Source organism: Bombina bombina, chromosome 10 (genome assembly GCF_027579735.1).
Source record: "Bombina bombina isolate aBomBom1 chromosome 10, aBomBom1.pri, whole genome shotgun sequence".
Classification (NCBI taxonomy): domain Eukaryota; kingdom Metazoa; phylum Chordata; class Amphibia; order Anura; family Bombinatoridae; genus Bombina; species Bombina bombina.
Genome location: NC_069508.1, coordinates 176,641,554 through 176,660,931, shown reverse-complemented (window position 1 = coordinate 176,660,931; position 19,378 = coordinate 176,641,554). Strand labels below are relative to the sequence as shown.

General features: G+C 39.7%; 1 protein-coding gene across 2 annotated transcripts in view; it reads left to right on the top strand.

Moving 5' to 3' along the window:
* The window catches only part of LOC128641012 (vitamin D3 hydroxylase-associated protein), a 235,445-nt gene extending 216,969 nt beyond the window's left edge, over nt 1–18,476 (top strand). For both annotated transcript variants that reach the window (XM_053693530.1, XM_053693529.1), the window contains one exon: nt 18,180–18,476. In XM_053693530.1, the coding sequence (XP_053549505.1) occupies nt 18,180–18,308 (129 nt within the window). In that variant the 3' untranslated portion in view covers nt 18,309–18,476. The remainder of the gene's footprint in view (nt 1–18,179) is intronic.
* Nucleotides 18,477–19,378: the final 902 nt, after the last annotated feature.

Genomic DNA, 19,378 nt, shown 5'->3' with positions numbered 1-19,378 from the left:
AGCGCAATGTTATCTATATGACACATGGGAACTAGCACAGTCTAACTGTGAAAAACTTTCAAAATGCTCTGAGCTAGGAGGTGGTTTTCAACTGTTTAGAAATCAGTTTGAGCCTAGCTAGGTTTAGCTTTTCAAAAATACCACCAAGGGAACAAAGCAAATTTGATGATAAAAGTGAATTGGAAAGTTGTTTAAAATTGCATGCCCTATCTGAATCATGAAAGTTTAGTTTTGACTTTACTGTCCCTTTAAGAACACCTAGGATAGGATTATTATAAGAGCTGTGCACCTGTCGTATAATGCCCCTTTCTTCCAGGATCCTTATGATTTCTGCAAGAGAATCATATGAGGCTAAAGGAAGTCTGTATTGTTTAACAAAGACAGGTGGTGCATCAGGATCTGTTTGTATTCTTGCAATGTGCAAATCTGTAGTACCACAGTCATAAGAATCCCTAGCAAAAATATCTTTGTTCTCCATCAGGAGTTTTCACAGCAGTTGGCATTCATCATCGCTGGAACAGCCATTAGCTAAGGATATTTGGTCTTCGACTATTTGCTGAAATCCTGGAAAGATTTCAGCCTGTCCTATTTCATAGGCTTCTTCCAATCTAGAGGTGAGATCCCCTTGATTATAATTTACATTGCCCCCATGACTCTGGGTATTGGGGTAATCTTGCTGTTTGATCGGCTGATCAAATACTTTTTCAATTTTACAGATGCCTTCCTCTGAGCTGAAGGGATAAATAGACTGAATTGTAAATAGACCCTCTGGCATAGATGCAAATGATTGTTCTATTAACTGTTCTTCAGTTAAGTATCCTTCATGTATTAGCCCAATTACATTATTCTGGAATCCAAAAGTGTAATAACTTGATTCCAGCGCATATCCTATGGTAGTTCCCTTAGATAAGGTTATATCCTGTGGGGTCATGTTATGCACCATAACATGTATTGGAATGGTTCCAATATTCACCATAGGAGTGTGGGCCATAGTAACACCCAGATTTTGTATTCTATGTGAGAGGCAAATTAGTGTTTCAGAAGTTTTTAATTTCTGACCTCTCTTTACCTGTAATGGTAAAAGAAATTTATCAGCCCCGGCAGGAATTATAATATCGTTAGACACCTCCATATTCACAGCATATGGCAATTGCTGGTTTGATTTCAGGGGTGCACTTTCATCCTGAAATACTTCAGGGTCCCCCCTTAACCTGCTCCAGAGGCAAGAGTTAATCAAATCTATTTGTATGGTATATCTGTGTAAGATATCATTGCCAATGTACAGGGAGTGCAGAATTATTAGGCAAATGAGTATTTTGACCACATCATCCTCTTTATGCATGTTGTCTTACTCCAAGCTGTATAGGCTCGAAAGCCTACTACCAATTAAGCATATTAGGTGATGTGCATATCTGTAATGAGAAGGGGTGTGGTCTAATGACATCAACACCCTATATCAGGTGTGCATAATTATTAGGCAACTTCCTTTCCTTTGGCAAAATGGGTCAAAAGAAGGACTTGACAGGCTCAGAAAAGTCAAAAATAGTGAGATATCTTGCAGAGGGATGCAGCACTCTTAAAATTGCAAAGCTTCTGAAGCTTGATCATCGAACAATCAAGCGTTTCATTCAAAATAGTCAGCAGGGTCGCAAGAAGCGTGTGGAAAAACCAAGGCGCAAAATAACTGCCCATGAACTGAGAAAAGTCAAGCGTGCAGCTGCCAAGATGCCACTTGCCACCAGTTTGGCCATATTTCAGAGCTGCAACATCACTGGAGTGCCCAAAAGCACAAGGTGTGCAATACTCAGAGACATGGCCAAGGTAAGAAAGGCTGAAAGACGACCACCACTGAACAAGACACACAAGCTGAAACGTCAAGACTGGGCCAAGAAATATCTCAAGACTGATTTTTCTAAGGTTTTATGGACTGATGAAATTAGAGTGAGTCTTGATGGGCCAGATGGATGGGCCCGTGGCTGGATTGGTAAAGGGCAGAGAGCTCCAGTCCGACTCAGACGCCAGCAAGGTGGAGGTGGAGTACTGGTTTGGGCTGGTATCATCAAAGATGAGCTTGTGGGGCCTTTTCGGGTTGAGGATGGAGTCAAGCTCAACTCCCAGTCCTACTGCCAGTTTCTGGAAGACACCTTCTTCAAGCAGTGGTACAGGAAGAAGTCTGCATCCTTCAAGAGAAACATGATTTTCATGCAGGACAATGCTCCATCACACGCGTCCAAGTACTCCACAGCGTGGCTGGCAAGAAAGGGTATAAAAGAAGAAAATCTAATGACATGGCCTCCTTGTTCACCTGATCTGAACCCCATTGAGAACCTGTGGTCCATCATCAAATGTGAGATTTACAAGGAGGGAAAACAGTACACCTCTCTGAACAGTGTCTGGGAGGCTGTGGTTGCTGCTGCACGCAATGTTGATGGTGAACAGATCAAAACACTGACAGAATCCATGGATGGCAGGCTTTTGAGTGTCCTTGCAAAGAAAGGTGGCTATATTGGTCACTGATTTGTTTTTGTTTTGTTTTTGAATGTCAGAAATGTATATTTGTGAATGTTGAGATGTTATATTGGTTTCACTGGTAAAAATAAATAATTGAAATGGGAATATATTTGTTTTTTGTTAAGTTGCCTAATAATTATGCACAGTAATAGTCACCTGCACACACAGATATCCCCCTAAAATAGCTATAACTAAAAACAAACTAAAAACTACTTCCAAAACTATTCAGCTTTGATATTAATGAGTTTTTTGGGTTCATTGAGAACATGGTTGTTGTTCAATAATAAAATTAATCCTCAAAAATACAACTTGCCTAATAATTCTGCACTCCCTGTATATTTGATTATGGGGAGTATTTAAAACTAAAAACAGGTGCTTCACTGTTGTAGAATAGTGATTTCAGGTGCAGAGTTATTCCTGAAATGAATCTCCACAGCATCTGGTTTCTCTTCCACCACGTGACAGTTATGTCGGGTGCGAGATATACCAGATGTCTCATAATTGATAGGCCTTTTAACTTGGGACCAAATTACAATATTTAGGCAATCAATTATGGTGCTTAATCGCTTCAGGAGATCACTACCAATAATTAACCGATCAGTTGGCAGATCCACTATAATGACAGGGTGTCTTATGACCCTGGTTTAAATTTCAACCAGGCCGTACCGTAGACTTTTAGAGAGTCACCCCCAACTCCTATTAGAGAACCATCAAATTCTTTTATTTTAGGTTTTTGGGGTGTTAGCTCATTTAGCTGTGTGTAGTACCTGCGGGATAAAATAGTTGCCTGAGACCCAGTATCAATTAATCCCATGATAGGGTTGGAGACTGAATCTTGCAGCTCAGCTAATACGTAATACCTTCCTGCAGTTTCTACCATTTCACACATAAAATTTGCATTATTGTAAATCTGTGGGCTTCGCCACGTGTTACCTGAATCCGCCGTGTCATTCGATGCAGAGGAAACTTCATACCTACCGGTCTCCCCCATGACAAGGTAGGCTGGATTCTTGTGTACTGCATCTGTGGAAATAAGGTTAAGAGAACGCTGCAAAGGAAAAATGTGGTTAATTTTTCCCAGCTGAGGTAGCTTGTCATCACAGCTTAATTGTTCGTTTCCAGTCTGTGGGGAGATAACACGATTAGTATCATTTTTGATAATTATTATTTAATTTTGTATATCTCTCCCCTCCCTTTCAGGTGATATTGCAGTATTTATGACTGTGCCTGTGGTCCACTGCTGACCACTGGCTGTACCCCTAAAAAAGTATTGTTCGGTTGCTGAGCCGTAGAAGGTTGACTCATATTAGCGAATTGTTCGCTCAACCGATTTAACTGGGTAAAAAGCATATCTACCTGATTGTACAAGTTACCTCTACACCTGGGCCTATCTCTTGATGCCCCATAATAATGATTCCTGGACCATTGGGTTCCCTCAGAATCAGGACCGCTATTTCTATTTTGGCATGGTTGCCCCTGGGGTTCAGCTTGTTCAGTATTAGTACTCTGGGGAGCATTATATACTTGGGGTGTCTGGTTACCCTGAGAATATCTTCACCATCTATTGTATCTACCCTTGCGCGGATACCAATTATTTGGTGAGTACTCTCTTTGTGAGTAATTATTCATCTGATTATGTCCCCCACTTTTGTTATAGTCTCTCTGCGCCTCAGCCCGTGTTGGGGAAGGGGTAGAGTTAAACCTCTGTGGAGATGGCCTGTTTTGACTGACCACCTCCGCATAGGTTTTCTTTTTAGACTCCATTTTGAGGGCGCCAGGTGACACCCTAGTTTCTGCCACCATTTTGGGTTTTGATTCCTTTTTAACCCTCTGCTCACTGGACTGCTGAATAGAGTATAATTTTGTACTCTCTTTGATCAGCCATTCCAATGAGCAGTCCTCATCAAAATCTCTAGCTAAATTAATTTTGATGGGTGCAGGCAGTGCTTCAAAAAATAAATTTACAAATTCTGAGCAATCAAATCTGGGATTATCTTCAGCCATAATGTACACATTTTTCAATTCAGAAAGGAACTCAATGGGACTTTGATTCGCACTACATTTTAAACCATATACTGCTATTTTCGTGGCGGTTTTAGTGCGATGTTGCCCGAATTCTTTTCTGCATTGTTGTTTTACTTCACACCAGAAATTAATATTCATATCCTTTAGTGAAGTAAAGAATTTGTGATGCTTACGTCAAATACCCAGGGCAGAAGTTCAATTTTTAATTTCTCATTTGTAACATCCATTATAGCTAATGCATTTTCAAAGGCCTCTAAGTGATCAATTATGGAGTTTGTTCCCTTGTTGGAGAATACAGGTACAGCACCCTTTATGAAAGTAACTATTTTATGGGAATCATATACCTTATTAGACTTATTTTGGGATTCTCTATTAGAGTTTCCCTCACCCGCATCAGCTGAGTTACAGCAGTTCTCTGGATTTACATCATGAGGTGACTGCCTATTTGGGAAATCTATTTCTGACCCAATAGGGGTCATTTGTCTATACTCTTCCATATATTTCTGTACCTCGTCCCTGACGCGTTCTCTAAGGGAGTTAGCATTATCTGCATTATTCTCACTGTTAATATAGGGGTTTTCATTATGGCGATATGACCTTTATAAATCACTTAATTCTCTCTGGCTTTGCGCAAGCTGTTTATTTTATTCTTGTATCTGTGCTAGTAAGTCTATGTTATGCTTATCTAAGGCGGTTAGGTTTTGGGCAAATTCATCCATTTTATTTTTGGCTATTTTTAAATCCTCTTCACATCTGCGTGAGTAGCGAATACTACTTTCTAGCTCCTGTATTTGCAATTGTTTGTCTATGACACAAAGCAACATTTCGTCAATAATGCATATCACAAGGGGCCAAGATTTTAGTATTAGCTCGTCTCGCTTTTTGAGAGTCTTGCATTGATCAATCATTAATAATTCTTGGAAGAATTCATTTTTTTCATTCCACATATTATTATTAATGGTAATATTTTTAGCTTTAATCTCAAGCATATCCACAAAATCATTTAATTCACCCGCAATATTAAACTTCTCTTTAATGTGTCCTATAATGTCTTTCTTAAGGACCTGACCTCTAGTAAGGGGTATTGTGATGGGGCCATTTTCAATGCTATGTACAGAATTAAATGAGTCACTTCTGGCTACAGACATTATTATATTGGTTTAGTATTTAGTTAAATTAAAAACACTAATACAATTTTTACCAATAAAAAGAGAGAAGAAAAAAAATTATATTTTAAAAAAAAATCAATATTAATTTTGAAATATGAAAAATTAATATTTTTATGAACTCTGAAATATGAAAAATTAATATTTTTGATTAATTTTGAAATATGAAAAAACATAATTTATGCTTACCTGATAAATTTATTTCTCTTGTAGTGTAGTCAGTCCACGGGTCATCCATTACTTATGGGATTATATCTCTTCCCAACAGGAAGTTGCAAGAGGATCACCCAAGCAGAGCTGCTATATAGCTCCTCCCCTCACATGTCATATCCAGTCATTCGACCGAAACAAGACGAGAAAGGAGAAACCATAGGGTGCAGTGGTGACTGGAGTTTAATTAAAATTTAGATCTGCCTTAAAAGACAGGGCGGGCCGTGGACTGACTACACTACAAGAGAAATAAATTTATCAGGTAAGCATAAATTATGTTTTCTCTTGTTAAGTGTAGTCAGTCCACGGGTCATCCATTACTTATGGGATACCAATACCAAAGCTAAAGTACACGGATGAAGGGAGGGACAAGGCAGGAACTTTAAATGGAGGGAACCACTGCCTGAAGTACCTTTCTCCCAAAAATAGCCTCCGAAGAAGCAAAAGTGTCAAATTTGTAAAATTTTGAAAAAGTGTGAAGTGAAGACCAAGTTGCAGCCTTGCAAATCTGTTCAACAGAGGCCTCATTTTTAAAGGCCCAGGTGGAAACCACAGCTCTAGTAGAATGAGCTGTAATTCTTTCAGGAGGCTGCTGTCCAGCAGTCTCATAGGCTAAACGTATTATGCTACGAAGCCAAAAGGAGAGAGAGGTAGCCGAAGCCTTTTGACCTCTCCTCTGTCCAGAGTAAACGACAAACAGGGAAGAAGTTTGACGAAAATCTTTAGTTGCCTGCAAATAGAACTTCAGGGCACGGACTACGTCCAGATTATGCAAAAGTCGTTCCTTCTTTAAAGAAGGGTTAGGACACAATGATGGAACAACAATCTCTTGATTGATATTCCTGTTAGAAACTACCTTAGGTAAGAACCCAAGTTTAGTACGCAGAACTACCTTGTCTGAATGAAAAATCAGATAAGGAGAATCACAATGTAAGGCAGATAACTCAGAGACTCTTCGAGCCGAGGAAATAGCCATCAAAAACAGAACTTTCCAAGATAACAGCTTGATATCAATGGAATGAAGGGGTTCAAATGGAACGCCTTGCAGAACGTTAAGAACTAAGTTTAAGCTCCACGGCGGAGCAACAGTCTTAAACACAGGCTTAATCCTAGCCAAAGCCTGACAAAAAGCCTGAACGTCTGGAACTTCTGCCAGACGCTTGTGTAGAAGAATAGACAGAGCAGAAATCTGTCCCTTTAACGAACTAGCGGATAAGCCCTTTTCTAAACCCTCTTGTAGAAAAGACAATATCCTAGGAATCCTAACCTTACTCCATGAGTAACTCTTGGATTCGCAGCAATATAAATATTTACGCCATATCTTATGGTAAATTCTTCTGGTAACAGGTTTCCTAGCCTGTATTAAGGTATCAATAACCGACTCCGAGAAGCCACGCTTTGATAGAATCAAGCGTTCAATCTCCAGGCAGTCAGCCTCAGAGAAATTAGATTTGGATGGTTGAAAGGACCCTGAATTAGAAGGTCCTGCCTCAGAGGCAGAGACCATGGTGGACAGGACGACATGTCCACTAGGTCTGCATTCCAGGTCCTGCGTGGCCACGCAGGCGCTATCAGAATCACTGATGCTCTCTCCTGTTTGATCTTGGCAATCAGTCGAGGAAGCATCGGAAATGGTGGAAACACATAAGCCATGTTGAAGACCCAAGGGGCTGTCAGAGCATCTATCAGCACCGCTCCCGGGTCCCTGGACCTGGATCCGTAACAAGGAAGCTTGGCGTTCTGGCGAGACACCATGAGATCCAGATCTGGTTTGCCCCAACGATGAATCAGTTGGGCGAAGACCTCCGGATGAAGTTCCCACTCCCCCGGATGAAAAGTCTGGCGACTTAGAAAATCCGCCTCCCAGTTCTCCACGCCTGGGATGTAGATCGCTGACAGGTGGCAAGAGTGAGACTCTGCCCAGCGAATTATCTTTGAGACTTCCAACATCACTAGGGAACTCCTGGTTCCCCCTTGATGGTTGATGTAAGCCACAGTCGTGATGTTGTCCGACTGAAATCTGATGAACCTCAGAGTTGCTAACTGAGGCCAAGCTAGAAGAGCATTGAATATAGCTCTTAACTCCAGAATATTTATTGGGAGGAGTTTCTCCTCCTGAGTCCATGATCCCTGAGCCTTCAGGGAATTCCAGACTGCGCCCCAACCTAAAAGGCTGGCGTCTGTTGTTACAATCGTCCAATCTGGCCTGCGAAAAGGTCATCCCCTTGGACAGGTGGGGCCGAGAAAGCCACCATAGAAGAGAATCTCTGGTCTCTTGATCCAGATTTAGTAGAGGGGACAAATCGGAGTAATCCCAATTCCACTGACTTAGCATGCACAATTGCAGCGGTCTGAGATGCAGGCGCGCAAATGGTACTATGTCCATTGCCGCTACCATTAAGCCGATTACTTCCATGCACTGAGCTACTGACGGGTGTGGAATGAAATGAAGGGCACGGCAAGCATTTAGAAGTTTTGATAAACTGGCCTCCGTCAGGTAAATTTTCATCTCTACAGAATCTATAAGAGTCCCTAGGAAGGGAACCCTTGTGAGTGGTAATAGAGAACTCTTTTCCACGTTCACCTTCCACCCATGCGACCTCAGAAATGCCAGAACTATCTCTGTATGAGACTTGGCAGTTTGAAAACTTGACGCTTGTATCAGAATGTCGTCTAGGTACGGAGCCACTGCTATGCCTCGCGGTCTTAGTACCGCCAGAAGTGAGCCCAGAACCTTTGTAAAGATTCTTGGAGCCGTAGCTAACCCGAAGGGAAGAGCTACAAACTGGTAATGCCTGTCTAGGAAGGCAAATCTTAGGTACCGATAATGATCCTTGTGAATCGGTATGTGAAGGTAGGCATCCTTTAAGTCCACTGTGGTCATGTACTGACCCTCTTGGATCATGGGTAGGATGGTTCGAATAGTTTCCATTTTGAATGATGGAACTCTTAGGAATTTGTTTAGGATTTTTAAGTCCAAGATTGGTCTGAAGGTTCCCTCTTTCTTGGGAACCACAAACAGATTTGAATAGAATCCTTGCCCGTGTTCCATCCGCGGAACTGGGTGGATCACCCCCATTAGTAAGAGGTCTTGTACACAGCGTAGAAACGCCTCTTTCTTTATTTGGTTTGCTGATAACCTTGAAAGATAAAATCTCCCTTGTGGAGGAGAAGCTTTGAAGTCCAGAAGATATCCCTGAGATATGATCTCCAATGCCCAGGGATCCTGGACATCTCTTGCCCAAGCCTGGGCGAAGAGAGAAAGTCTGCCCCCCACTAGATCCGTTTCCGGATAGGGGGCCCTCTCTTCATGCTGTCTTAGGGGCAGCAGCAGGTTTTCTGGACTGCTTACCCTTGTTCCAGGACTGGTTAGTTTTCCAGCCCTGTCTGTAATGAGCAACAGCTCCTTCCTGTTTTGGAGCGGAGGAAGTTGATGCTGCTCCTGCCTTGAGGTTCTGAAAGGCACGAAAATTAGACTGTTTGGCCTTTGATTTGGCCCTGTCCTGAGGCAGAGTATGGCCCTTACCTCCCGTAATGTCAGCGATAATTTCTTTCAAGCCGGGCCCGAATAAGGTCTGCCCTTTGAAAGGAATATTAAGCAATTTAGATTTAGAAGTCACGTCAGCTGACCAGGATTTAAGCCATATCACTCTGCGCGCTTGGATGGCGAATCCGGAGTTCTTAGCCGTAAGTTTGGTTAAATGTACGACGGCATCAGAAACAAATGTGTTAGCTAGCTTAAGTGCTTTAAGCTTGTTCATAATTTCATCCAATGGAGCTGTGCGAATGGCCTCTTCCAGAGACTCAAACCAGAATGCCGCCGCAGCAGTGACAGGCGCAATGCATGCAAGGGGCTGTAAGATAAAACCTTGTTGAACAAACATTTTCTTAAGGTAACCTTCTAATTTTTTATCCATTGGATCTGAAAAGGCACAACTATCCTCCACCGGGATAGTGGTACGCTTAGCTAAAGTAGAAACTGCTCCCTCCACCTTAGGGACCGTCTGCCATAAGTCTTGTGTGGTGGCGTCTATAGGAAACATTTTCCTAAATATGGGAGGAGGGGAAAAAGGCACACCGGGTCTATCCCACTCCTTGCTAATAATCTCTGTAAGCCTTTTAGGTATAGGAAACACGTCAGTACACACCGGTACCGCATAGTATCTATCCAACCTACATAATTTTTCTGGAATTGCAACCGTGTTACAATCATTCAGAGCCGCTAATACCTCCCCTAGTAATATGCGGAGGTTCTCAAGCTTAAATTTAAAATTAGAAATCTCTGAATCCAGTCTCCCTGGATCAGATCCGTCACCCATAGAATGAAGCTCTCCGTCTTCATGTTCTGCAAATTGTGACGCAGTATCGGACATGGCTCTCACATCATCAGCGTGCTCTGTCCTTAACCCAGAGCTATCACGCTTGCCTCTTAATTCTGGCAATTTAGATAATACTTCTGTCATAACAGTAGCCATGTCTTGCAAAGTGATTTGTAAGGGCCTCCCTGATGTACTTGGCGCCACAAAATCACGCACCTCCTGAGCGGGAGGCGAGGGTACTGACACGTGAGGAGAGTTAGTCGGCATAACTTCCCCCTCATTGTCTGGTGATAATTTCTTTACATGTAAAGACTGACTTTTATTTAAAGTTAAATCAATGCATTTAGTACACAAATTTCTATGGGGCTCCACATTGGCCTTCATACATAGTGAACAAACAGATTCATCTGTGTCAGACATGTTTAAACAGACTAGCAATGAGACTAGCAAGCTTGGAAAATACTTTTCAAATAAATTTACAAGCAATATAAAAAACGCTACTGTGCCTTTAAGAAGCACAAAAAGCTGTCACAGTTGAAATAACAATGAACTAAATTAGTTATAGCAACCAAATTTTCACAGTAAATGTATTAAGTTAGCAAAGGATTGCACCCACCAGCAAATGGATGATTAACCCCTTAATACCCAAAAACGGATAACAATTTAATAATTAACGTTTTTATCACAGTCAAACACACTGTCACAGGTCTGCTGTGACTGATTACCTCCCTTTAAAAATGAATTTTGAAGACCCCTGAGCTCTCTAGAGACATCCTGGATCATGGAGGATGAAGTAGGAAGATTGTGACTGAATTTTTACTGCGCAAAAAAGCGCTAAAATAGGCCCCTCCCGCTCATATTACAACAGTGGGGAAGCTCAGTTAACTGTTTCTATGCAGAAACAAAAAAGTTAGCCATGTGGTAAAAATCATGCCCCAATAAGTTTTATCACCAAGTACCTCACAAAAAACGATTAACATGCCAGTAAACATTGTGAACATACAATTCTAAAAGTTATGAAGTGTTATTAATAAGCCTGCTACCAGTCGCTGTTACTGCAGTTAAGGCTCATACATTACTTCAGTATTAACAGTATTTTCTGAGTCAAATTCCATTCCCTAGAAAAATACTTCAGTGTACACACACTCATCAGCCTAATACCAGTCGCTACCACTGCATTTAAGGCTGAACTTACATTACATTGGTATCAGCAGTATTTTCTCAGTCAATTCCATTGCTTAGAAAAATAATTTACTGCACATACCTCGTTTGCAGGGGGGCCCTGCATGCTATTCCCCTTTTCTGAAGTTACCTCACTCCTCAGAATGTGCGAGAACAGCCAGTGGATCTTAGTTACGTCTGCTAAGATCATAGAAAACGCAGGCAGATTCTTCTTCTAATGCTGCCTGAGAAACAAACAGCACACTCCGGTAGCATTTAAAATAACAAACTTTTGATTGAAGAAATAAACTAAGTTTAAAAACACCACAGACCTCTCACAACGACCTATCTTTAGTTAGGTTGCAAGAGAATGACTGGATATGACATGTGAAGGGAGGAGCTATATAGCAGCTCTGCTTGGGTGATCCTCTTGCAACTTCCTTTTGGGGAAGAGATATAATCCCATAAGTAATGGATGACCCGTGGACTGACTACACTTAACAAGAGAAATTTATATTTTTATTAATTTTTCAAAAATTAATCTTTAAAGGGACATAATACTCATATGCTAAATCACTTGAAACTGATGCAGTATAACTGTAAAAAGCTGACAGGAAAATATCACCTGAGCATCTCTATGTAAAAAAAGGAAGATATTTTACCTCACAATCTCCTCAGCTCAGCAGAGTAAGTTCTGTGTAAAAAGTTATACTCAGCTGCTCCCAGCTGCAGGTAAAAAAATTAAAAAAAAAATGAAGAAATGAACAGCAGCCAATCAGCATCAGCAGTGCTGAGGTCATGAACTCTTACTGTGATCTCATGAGATTTGACTTAACTCTTATGAGATTTCATAGTAAGCTTCCTTTACCTGATTGGTGAAATAATATGAGAGTGCACGATGCTAGTCCCTTCAGATGTCCCAGGACAAACACACTAAAATGCTGCTTAGAAATCCTTTACAATGGGAGGTGGCTACTGAGGAACTTTTGAGGTAAAATATCTTTCTTTTTTACATAGAGATGTTCAGGAGATATTTTCTAGTCAGCTTTTTACAGCTATGCTGCATCACTTTCAAGTGTTTAAACATTTGGGTATTATGGCCCTTTAACAATATTTCAAAATATCAATATCAATCTCGAAATATGAACATCAATATTTCAATCTTCAAAAAAAAATTATTTCCAAAATATTAATTTCGAAATATGAAAAAAAATGTCTCTCTTTTATAATAATTTCTATTTACTACAAATATATGATATCAATATAATAAATATTAATAAATCTCATGCAAGTGCCTCCATACAATATGTCAGTATATTTATAAAAATCTCAGTAGTGCTTTCCCAATAACATGTCAGCCTATGGCAGGGTTATAATACAATATACTAATACAATTATCCTTTAAAATAAACCCTCAATCGATATGCATCTACTAGACAATAAAATTAATATAAATACCTGAATTATTTTTATTAGTTAATATCTATGAACATATTGGAATATATTTGTAGGAACCAGAATATGAAACAATATTATACACGTTAGCCTGATTTACAATAGCCTTTCATTCAAATTAACACAATGAGACTAAAATATCACAGTGAGACTTAAAATAACAGCTACTAATATTCAGCAATACAATTAACAGTGCTAATAAACAATAGAACAATGTATATATTCAGCTATTTAGATGCAATTTATCCTAATACAATTCTAATTTAAAACATCAGAAATTGCACAGATAAATTACTTAGCCTACAAGATACAAATTTGACACTATACAGGGCTATGGATAACAGTTTTAAAATACTGAGTGTTCATTTAAATCTGTTAATTGCAATTTGACTATGATATTACCAATAACCTTTGTCTAAAATATTAAAAGTTAGGACAATCATACATCACCAGTTTGAACCAAATTGTATTTCAGTCTTTTCCAAATATCTTTAGATCTCCTCATTTGAAGGAAATTTATTTTGCATAGATCAAGGTTAGTTTTAGCTCCTTGCTTTATGTGACTGTGTTCCAAGTATGGCCGCCAGTTATCAATCACTAGTCTAAGCAAATCACAAAAACTGTCCTCCTTACATTTAACTTTCCTGTTATATAATCATTGGAAATCTTGTTTGGTTATGCCCATCTTGATTGTCCCTTCTCATTGGTTCACCCTGTGAATGTATGTTGCCAAGGAGATGCATTCTTGCAACAACCAATCATCTCCTGGCTGCAATACCTGTATCGCAACACCGGACCTTGACCATCGGAGGCAGCGTGACAGACAAACACAGCAATACATTCACTCCCAACATTTTTAAACAATTTAGTATTTCCATGAAATGGTTATTCATTTGATCATAATTTCCTGCATCAATCACTCACAATATTAATTATAGGTGGTGCAGCATCATATCAATTTTCTGAATATTTTGATATGAAACATCATGTGCCTTTAGCATTATACTATATTAAAGCAATTTAATACTGTTAACTATTCAAGATTGATGGTATTTAAAATCCTGATATTGTATTCATGTAAATACAGCATGTTTCACATTTCTGTGTATTAAATTCTTAAATCTTGTCTATGCAGATCTGAAATTATATGTCTGAAAATAAAAGAAAATACAGAGGTTATTATTCTGACACAGTTAAACATTTTGGACCGACTAAAATAGTTACCTACCAAGCTTATATTTAATAAGTTCTGAGGCATACATTCAAAAAATGTTTATTTGCTGTATTTCAAAGTTACATCTTAACATGTGTCTTTAGTTCACAGGGGTCACTTAACAGGCAGCTGTTAAAAGCCATAATTTCCTTGATATGCCTGTGTTCTCAGATTCCTTTCCCAGGCAGAAATCCTCTAGCAGGCAGGAAGCCCATATATGGGTATGTACTTTTGACATTCCAGCATTCTAATCTCCATCTCATCAAGCCTCAAAGGATATTCCAGACACTTCGTCTTCATACACTGCATGGGGTAAAGAGTGCTCTGAATTTTATCCTGTCTGCAATTGAGTCTTGAAATGTGTATTCAATTCATGGGGTTTTGAATCAATCCTGACATCAGAATTGTAACCCTTACTTTAGTAATATCTGATAAAAAGATGGTTTCATCCATAAACACATTCACTTGTCCTATTTACATATATGATATATATATATATATATATATATATATATATATATATATATATATATATATATATATATATATATATATATATGTGTGTGTGTGTGTGTGTCATTTATCTGTACCCTGACAATGCTTGTGGCATATACTGGAGAGAAAAAAAAATGAATAGCTTTTAATAGTTAAGAACTTAAAAGAAAGGCTGTTGAATCAAAGTTGGCATGCAAGAGCATTGGTTCACTGACATTAAATTAAATCAAAATAGATGCAAAACAAGGTAGTGAAAGGTTGTTGTAATGTAACTTCTTTAACATTTTAAAAGTCTTTACTGTGACGACTAATTTTTAATTTTTAAAATGGCCATGACCAGTCAGTGCGTGGACCAGTTCTGGTTGTGCTTTTCTACACACGCGGATTTGATGGAATCCAGTGGCTGATACTCAGTCATACCCAAGTCTTGCTTTGTTGGTTAGGATGAGCTTTAAAGGGACTGTAAAATTGGTTTCCCCTTAATGTATTTCCAATGACTTGTTATACCAGTTGCAGGGTATAAAATATGTGTGGATTGGCTCTTTTAGGTTTATTATTGTATATGAAATAGCTGTTGCTCTTTGATGGGCTCACCTTGCAGGGAGAGCAGATCTCAATATCTTATTGCTCTGTACAAACACACAGGCTTACTTATCTTATCTCTCTCTGCGATAACAATTGAAATCAACATTTTGGTACCTTTCTCTTCCATCCCACTAGAAGTGTGATTTCTTTCTGCTGGACCTTGTTTATGTTATCTTTCTGTAGCCATTACTTCTTTACCTAATTTTCAGTATACGTGTCTGGTTCAACAGGCAAAAGCAGCTATTTCACATGACAAAATAAAGGTAAATGATCTATTTGTGAACAATTTAACACACTCAATATCCCTTTTAGTTTCATGGTAGTGTTAGTACAACAGCTATATAAAAATTCTAATTCTCTGATCATGTCGCTATCATCCTTTTTGATATTTGCCCTTCCTTATGTTTAAAGTGAATGTAAACTTGACAGACGCTCCAGCTTCCCCCGCCCGTCGCAAAGCCTCTTCTGGGGTCTAAAATGAGGAATCCAGCATCCTCCAATCACGGCGTTGAATCAGACATTGATTCCCCGGGGGGGAAGCCGTGATTGGAGGATGACCGATCCATCATTTCTGACGTCAGAAATGGCTTACGACGACCGGGTGAAGCTGGAGCGGCTGTCAAGTTTAACCCCTTAATGACCACAGCACTTTTCCATTTTCTGTCCGTTTGGGACCAAGGCTATTTTTACATTTTTGCGGTCTTTGTGTTTAGCTGTAATTTCCCTCTTACTCATTTACTGTACCCACACATATTATATACCGTTTTTTTCGCCATTAAATGGACTTTCTAAAGATACCATTATTTTTATCATATCTTATAATTTACTATAAAAAAAATTATAAAATATGAGGAAAAAATGGAAAAAAACACACTTTTTCTAACTTTGACCCCCAAAATCTGTTACACATCTACAACCACCAAAAAACACCCATGCTAAATAGTTTCTAAATTTTGTCCAGAGTTTATAAATACCCAATGTTTACATGTTCTTTGCTTTTTTTGCAAGTTATAGGGCCATAAATATAAGTAGCACTTTGCTATTTCCAAACCACTTTTTTTCAAAATTAGCGCTAGTTACATTGGAACCCTGATATCTGTCAGGAATACCTGAATATCCCTTGACATGTATATATATATTTTTTAGGAGACATCCCAAAGTATTGATCTAGGCCCATTTTGGTATATTTCATGCCACCATTTCACCGCCAAATGCGATCAAATAAAAAAAAAAAGTAAAATTTTTCCAAATTCTCACTGAAATCATTAACAAACATTTTGTGCAATTATGGCACAAATGGTTGTAAATGCTTCTCTGGGATCCCCTTTGTTCAGAAATAGCAGACATATATCGCTTTGGCGTTGTTTTTAAGTAATTAGAAGTCCGCTAAATGCTGCTGCACACCACAAGTGTATTATGCTCAGCAGTGCAGGGGTTAATTAGGGAACTTGTAGGGAGCTTGTAGGGTTAATTTTAGCTTTAGTGTAGTGTAGTAGACAACCCCAAGTATTGATCTAGGCCCATTTTGGTATATTTCAGGCCACCATTTCACCGCCAAATACGATTAAATTAAAAAAAATAGTCAACTTTTTCACAAACTTTAGGTTTCTCACTGAAATTATTTAGAAACAACTTGTGCAATTATGGTACAAATGGTTGTAAATGATTCTCTGGGATCCCCTTTGTTCAGAAATAGCAGACATATATGGCTTTAGTGTTGCTTTTTGGTAATTAAAAGGCCGCTAAATGCCACTGCGCACAAAACGTGAATTATGCCCAGCAGTGAAGGGGTTAATTAGGTAGCTTGTAGGGAGCTTGCAGGGTTAATTTTAGCTTTAGTGTAGAGATCAGCTTCCCACCTGACACATCAGACCCCCTGATCCCTCCCATAGAGCTCTCTTCCCTCCCCCACCCCACAATTGTCCCCGCCATCTTAAGTACTGGCAGAAAGTCTGCCAGTACTAAAATAAAAGGTTTTTTTTTTTTAGTTTTTTTTTTTTTAAGCATATTTACATATGCTGCTATGTAGGATCCCCCCTTAGCCCCCAACCTCTCTGATCCCCCCCAAAACAGCTCTCTACCCCCCCCCACTGCCTTATTGGGGGCCATCTTGGGTACTGGCAGGTGTCTGCCAGTACCCAGTTTGCATATAAAAGTGTTTTTTTTTTATTTATTTTAGTTTTTTCTGTAGTGTAGCTCCCCCCCCCCCAGATCAATCCCCCACCCCCTCCCAGATCCCTTCCATTACGTTTTTTTATTATTTATTTTGTATTATTTTGTGTTTCTGTAGTGTAAGTTTCTGTAGTGTAAGCGGTTCCCACCCGCTCCCTCCCCGTGCACGCGCCCTCCCGCCGCCCCCTGTGCACGCGCGCGCGCCTGTACGCGCCCCCGGCGATCCCGCCCCCGATCCCGCCCCCCTCTCTGACTAAGAAGCCATCGATGGCCGCCCACCCACCTCCCATTTACGCTCCCACCCACCAACGAATGCGGCCATCGATGTCCGGTGCAGAGAGGGCCACAGAGCGGCTCTCTCTGCACCGGAGGGGCAAAAATTGTTATTGCAGGATGCCTCGATATCGAGGCATCCTGCAATAACCGGAAAGCAGCTGGAAGTGATCAGGATCGCTTCCAGCTGCTTTCCAAACCGAGGACGTGCAGGGTACGTTCTCAGGCATTAACTGCCTTTTTTCTGAGGACGTACCCTGCACGTCCTCGGTCGTTAAGGGGTTAAAAGGTAAGTTTTTTTTCACAAAGAGTGAAATGTAAATTTTGATGAATTAAAGTGCCCCTGTTTTTAATAGAATGTTTAAAAACCTGGCACTTTAGCATCAAAAATTACATTCACTTTAAGCACATGTTGAGAAACTGTGGGTCACTTGGGCCCTTATTGTATTGCATAGAAAAAAGGCCACTTTTAAATATTCTGCATAACATTAATCCTCAAGAGCAGTTAAATAATTTATAATTATATTTATTTGCATTGTATTAGCTGCACTAGGTACCATATAAACTAACTCACTGGCACTCCTTTCTCCGCAGGCTTTGGAAGGTACCGTGGGTTTGCCCCTATCTGTACAGTGTGTGGCATTACCTTTTCAAGACGAGCTCTGTCTGCACTTCATGAAGGAAGTTGAGACTCTCCACAAGTTGCACCAAATAAAGAAATAAAAATATGCACATTTTGCTTAGAACCAGCTTAGTGCAGTAAATAGGTTTATGTTAAAAATTATTATAGCACTATAAATCTAAACTCAATAAGTGAAATCTCACTAGTTTTCCAGTAGAAAGAATATTACCTTGTATTTTTTCACTGCAATAAATCTATTTTCTATCCTATGGGCTCCATGTACTAAGCCGTCAATTCATCCGTCATTTTAGACGCGGCTAAACTCGCCGTTACTCGCCTCGGGCGAAATGGTGTCCGCTGTTGCTATGTACTAATAATCCCACAATAAATAGACACGTCTAGCCCTCCGCGAGCAGTGGCGGTATATTGATAAATTTGACGCCTCGCTCGCCGCAACTAAGCTGATGTACTTAACTTTCAGTTGAATTGTCTGGCCAATTGTTAACACGTGACATGTAAGGTGTCATGAACGTCATAGTAGTCACGGGAATAGAATTTTGCTCCTATAAATGTACAACTTTTCTAAACAACTTTATTATTGTTCCAAAATTTTTGGAGAGTAATTACAGAGCGCTCTTTTTTGTGATCTTTATTTACAAATTCGATATGGCTTCATCTGGATCTGAAACCGCTTCAAAATCCAAGAATCCTCACTTTTCTCATCAGCAAAACGTCGTTTTGATTGACATGATTATTGACTCTTATGATTATTTGTTTGGATGTCGTGTCAAACAGACAAATTTTTCTAGGAGGAAGCAGATCTGGCAAAGGATCAGCGATGCTGTTAGTGCCCAGGGTCCAGGAAAAAAGGATGTCGATCAGCTGAAGAAGCGTTACAACGACATTAAACGTTTCGCCAAAGCCAATGGCAAACAAACATATCGATGAAAAATAACCATCATAGCCCCTATTACTTTGGATAAGTGGCGTGAAAAAGCAGATTTACTCATTCCAATAATGAAGCTAGAAACTGCCTGAAAGGAGCCTGTTGCAAAAAAATGCAATGCAGCTAATAGTTTCAGAAGTCCCGGAATAGCTTGTGAACGAGCAGTCATCAGCTCCAAATGATCTTCAATCTCTCGATACAGGTGTAATATCGATTCATGATCAA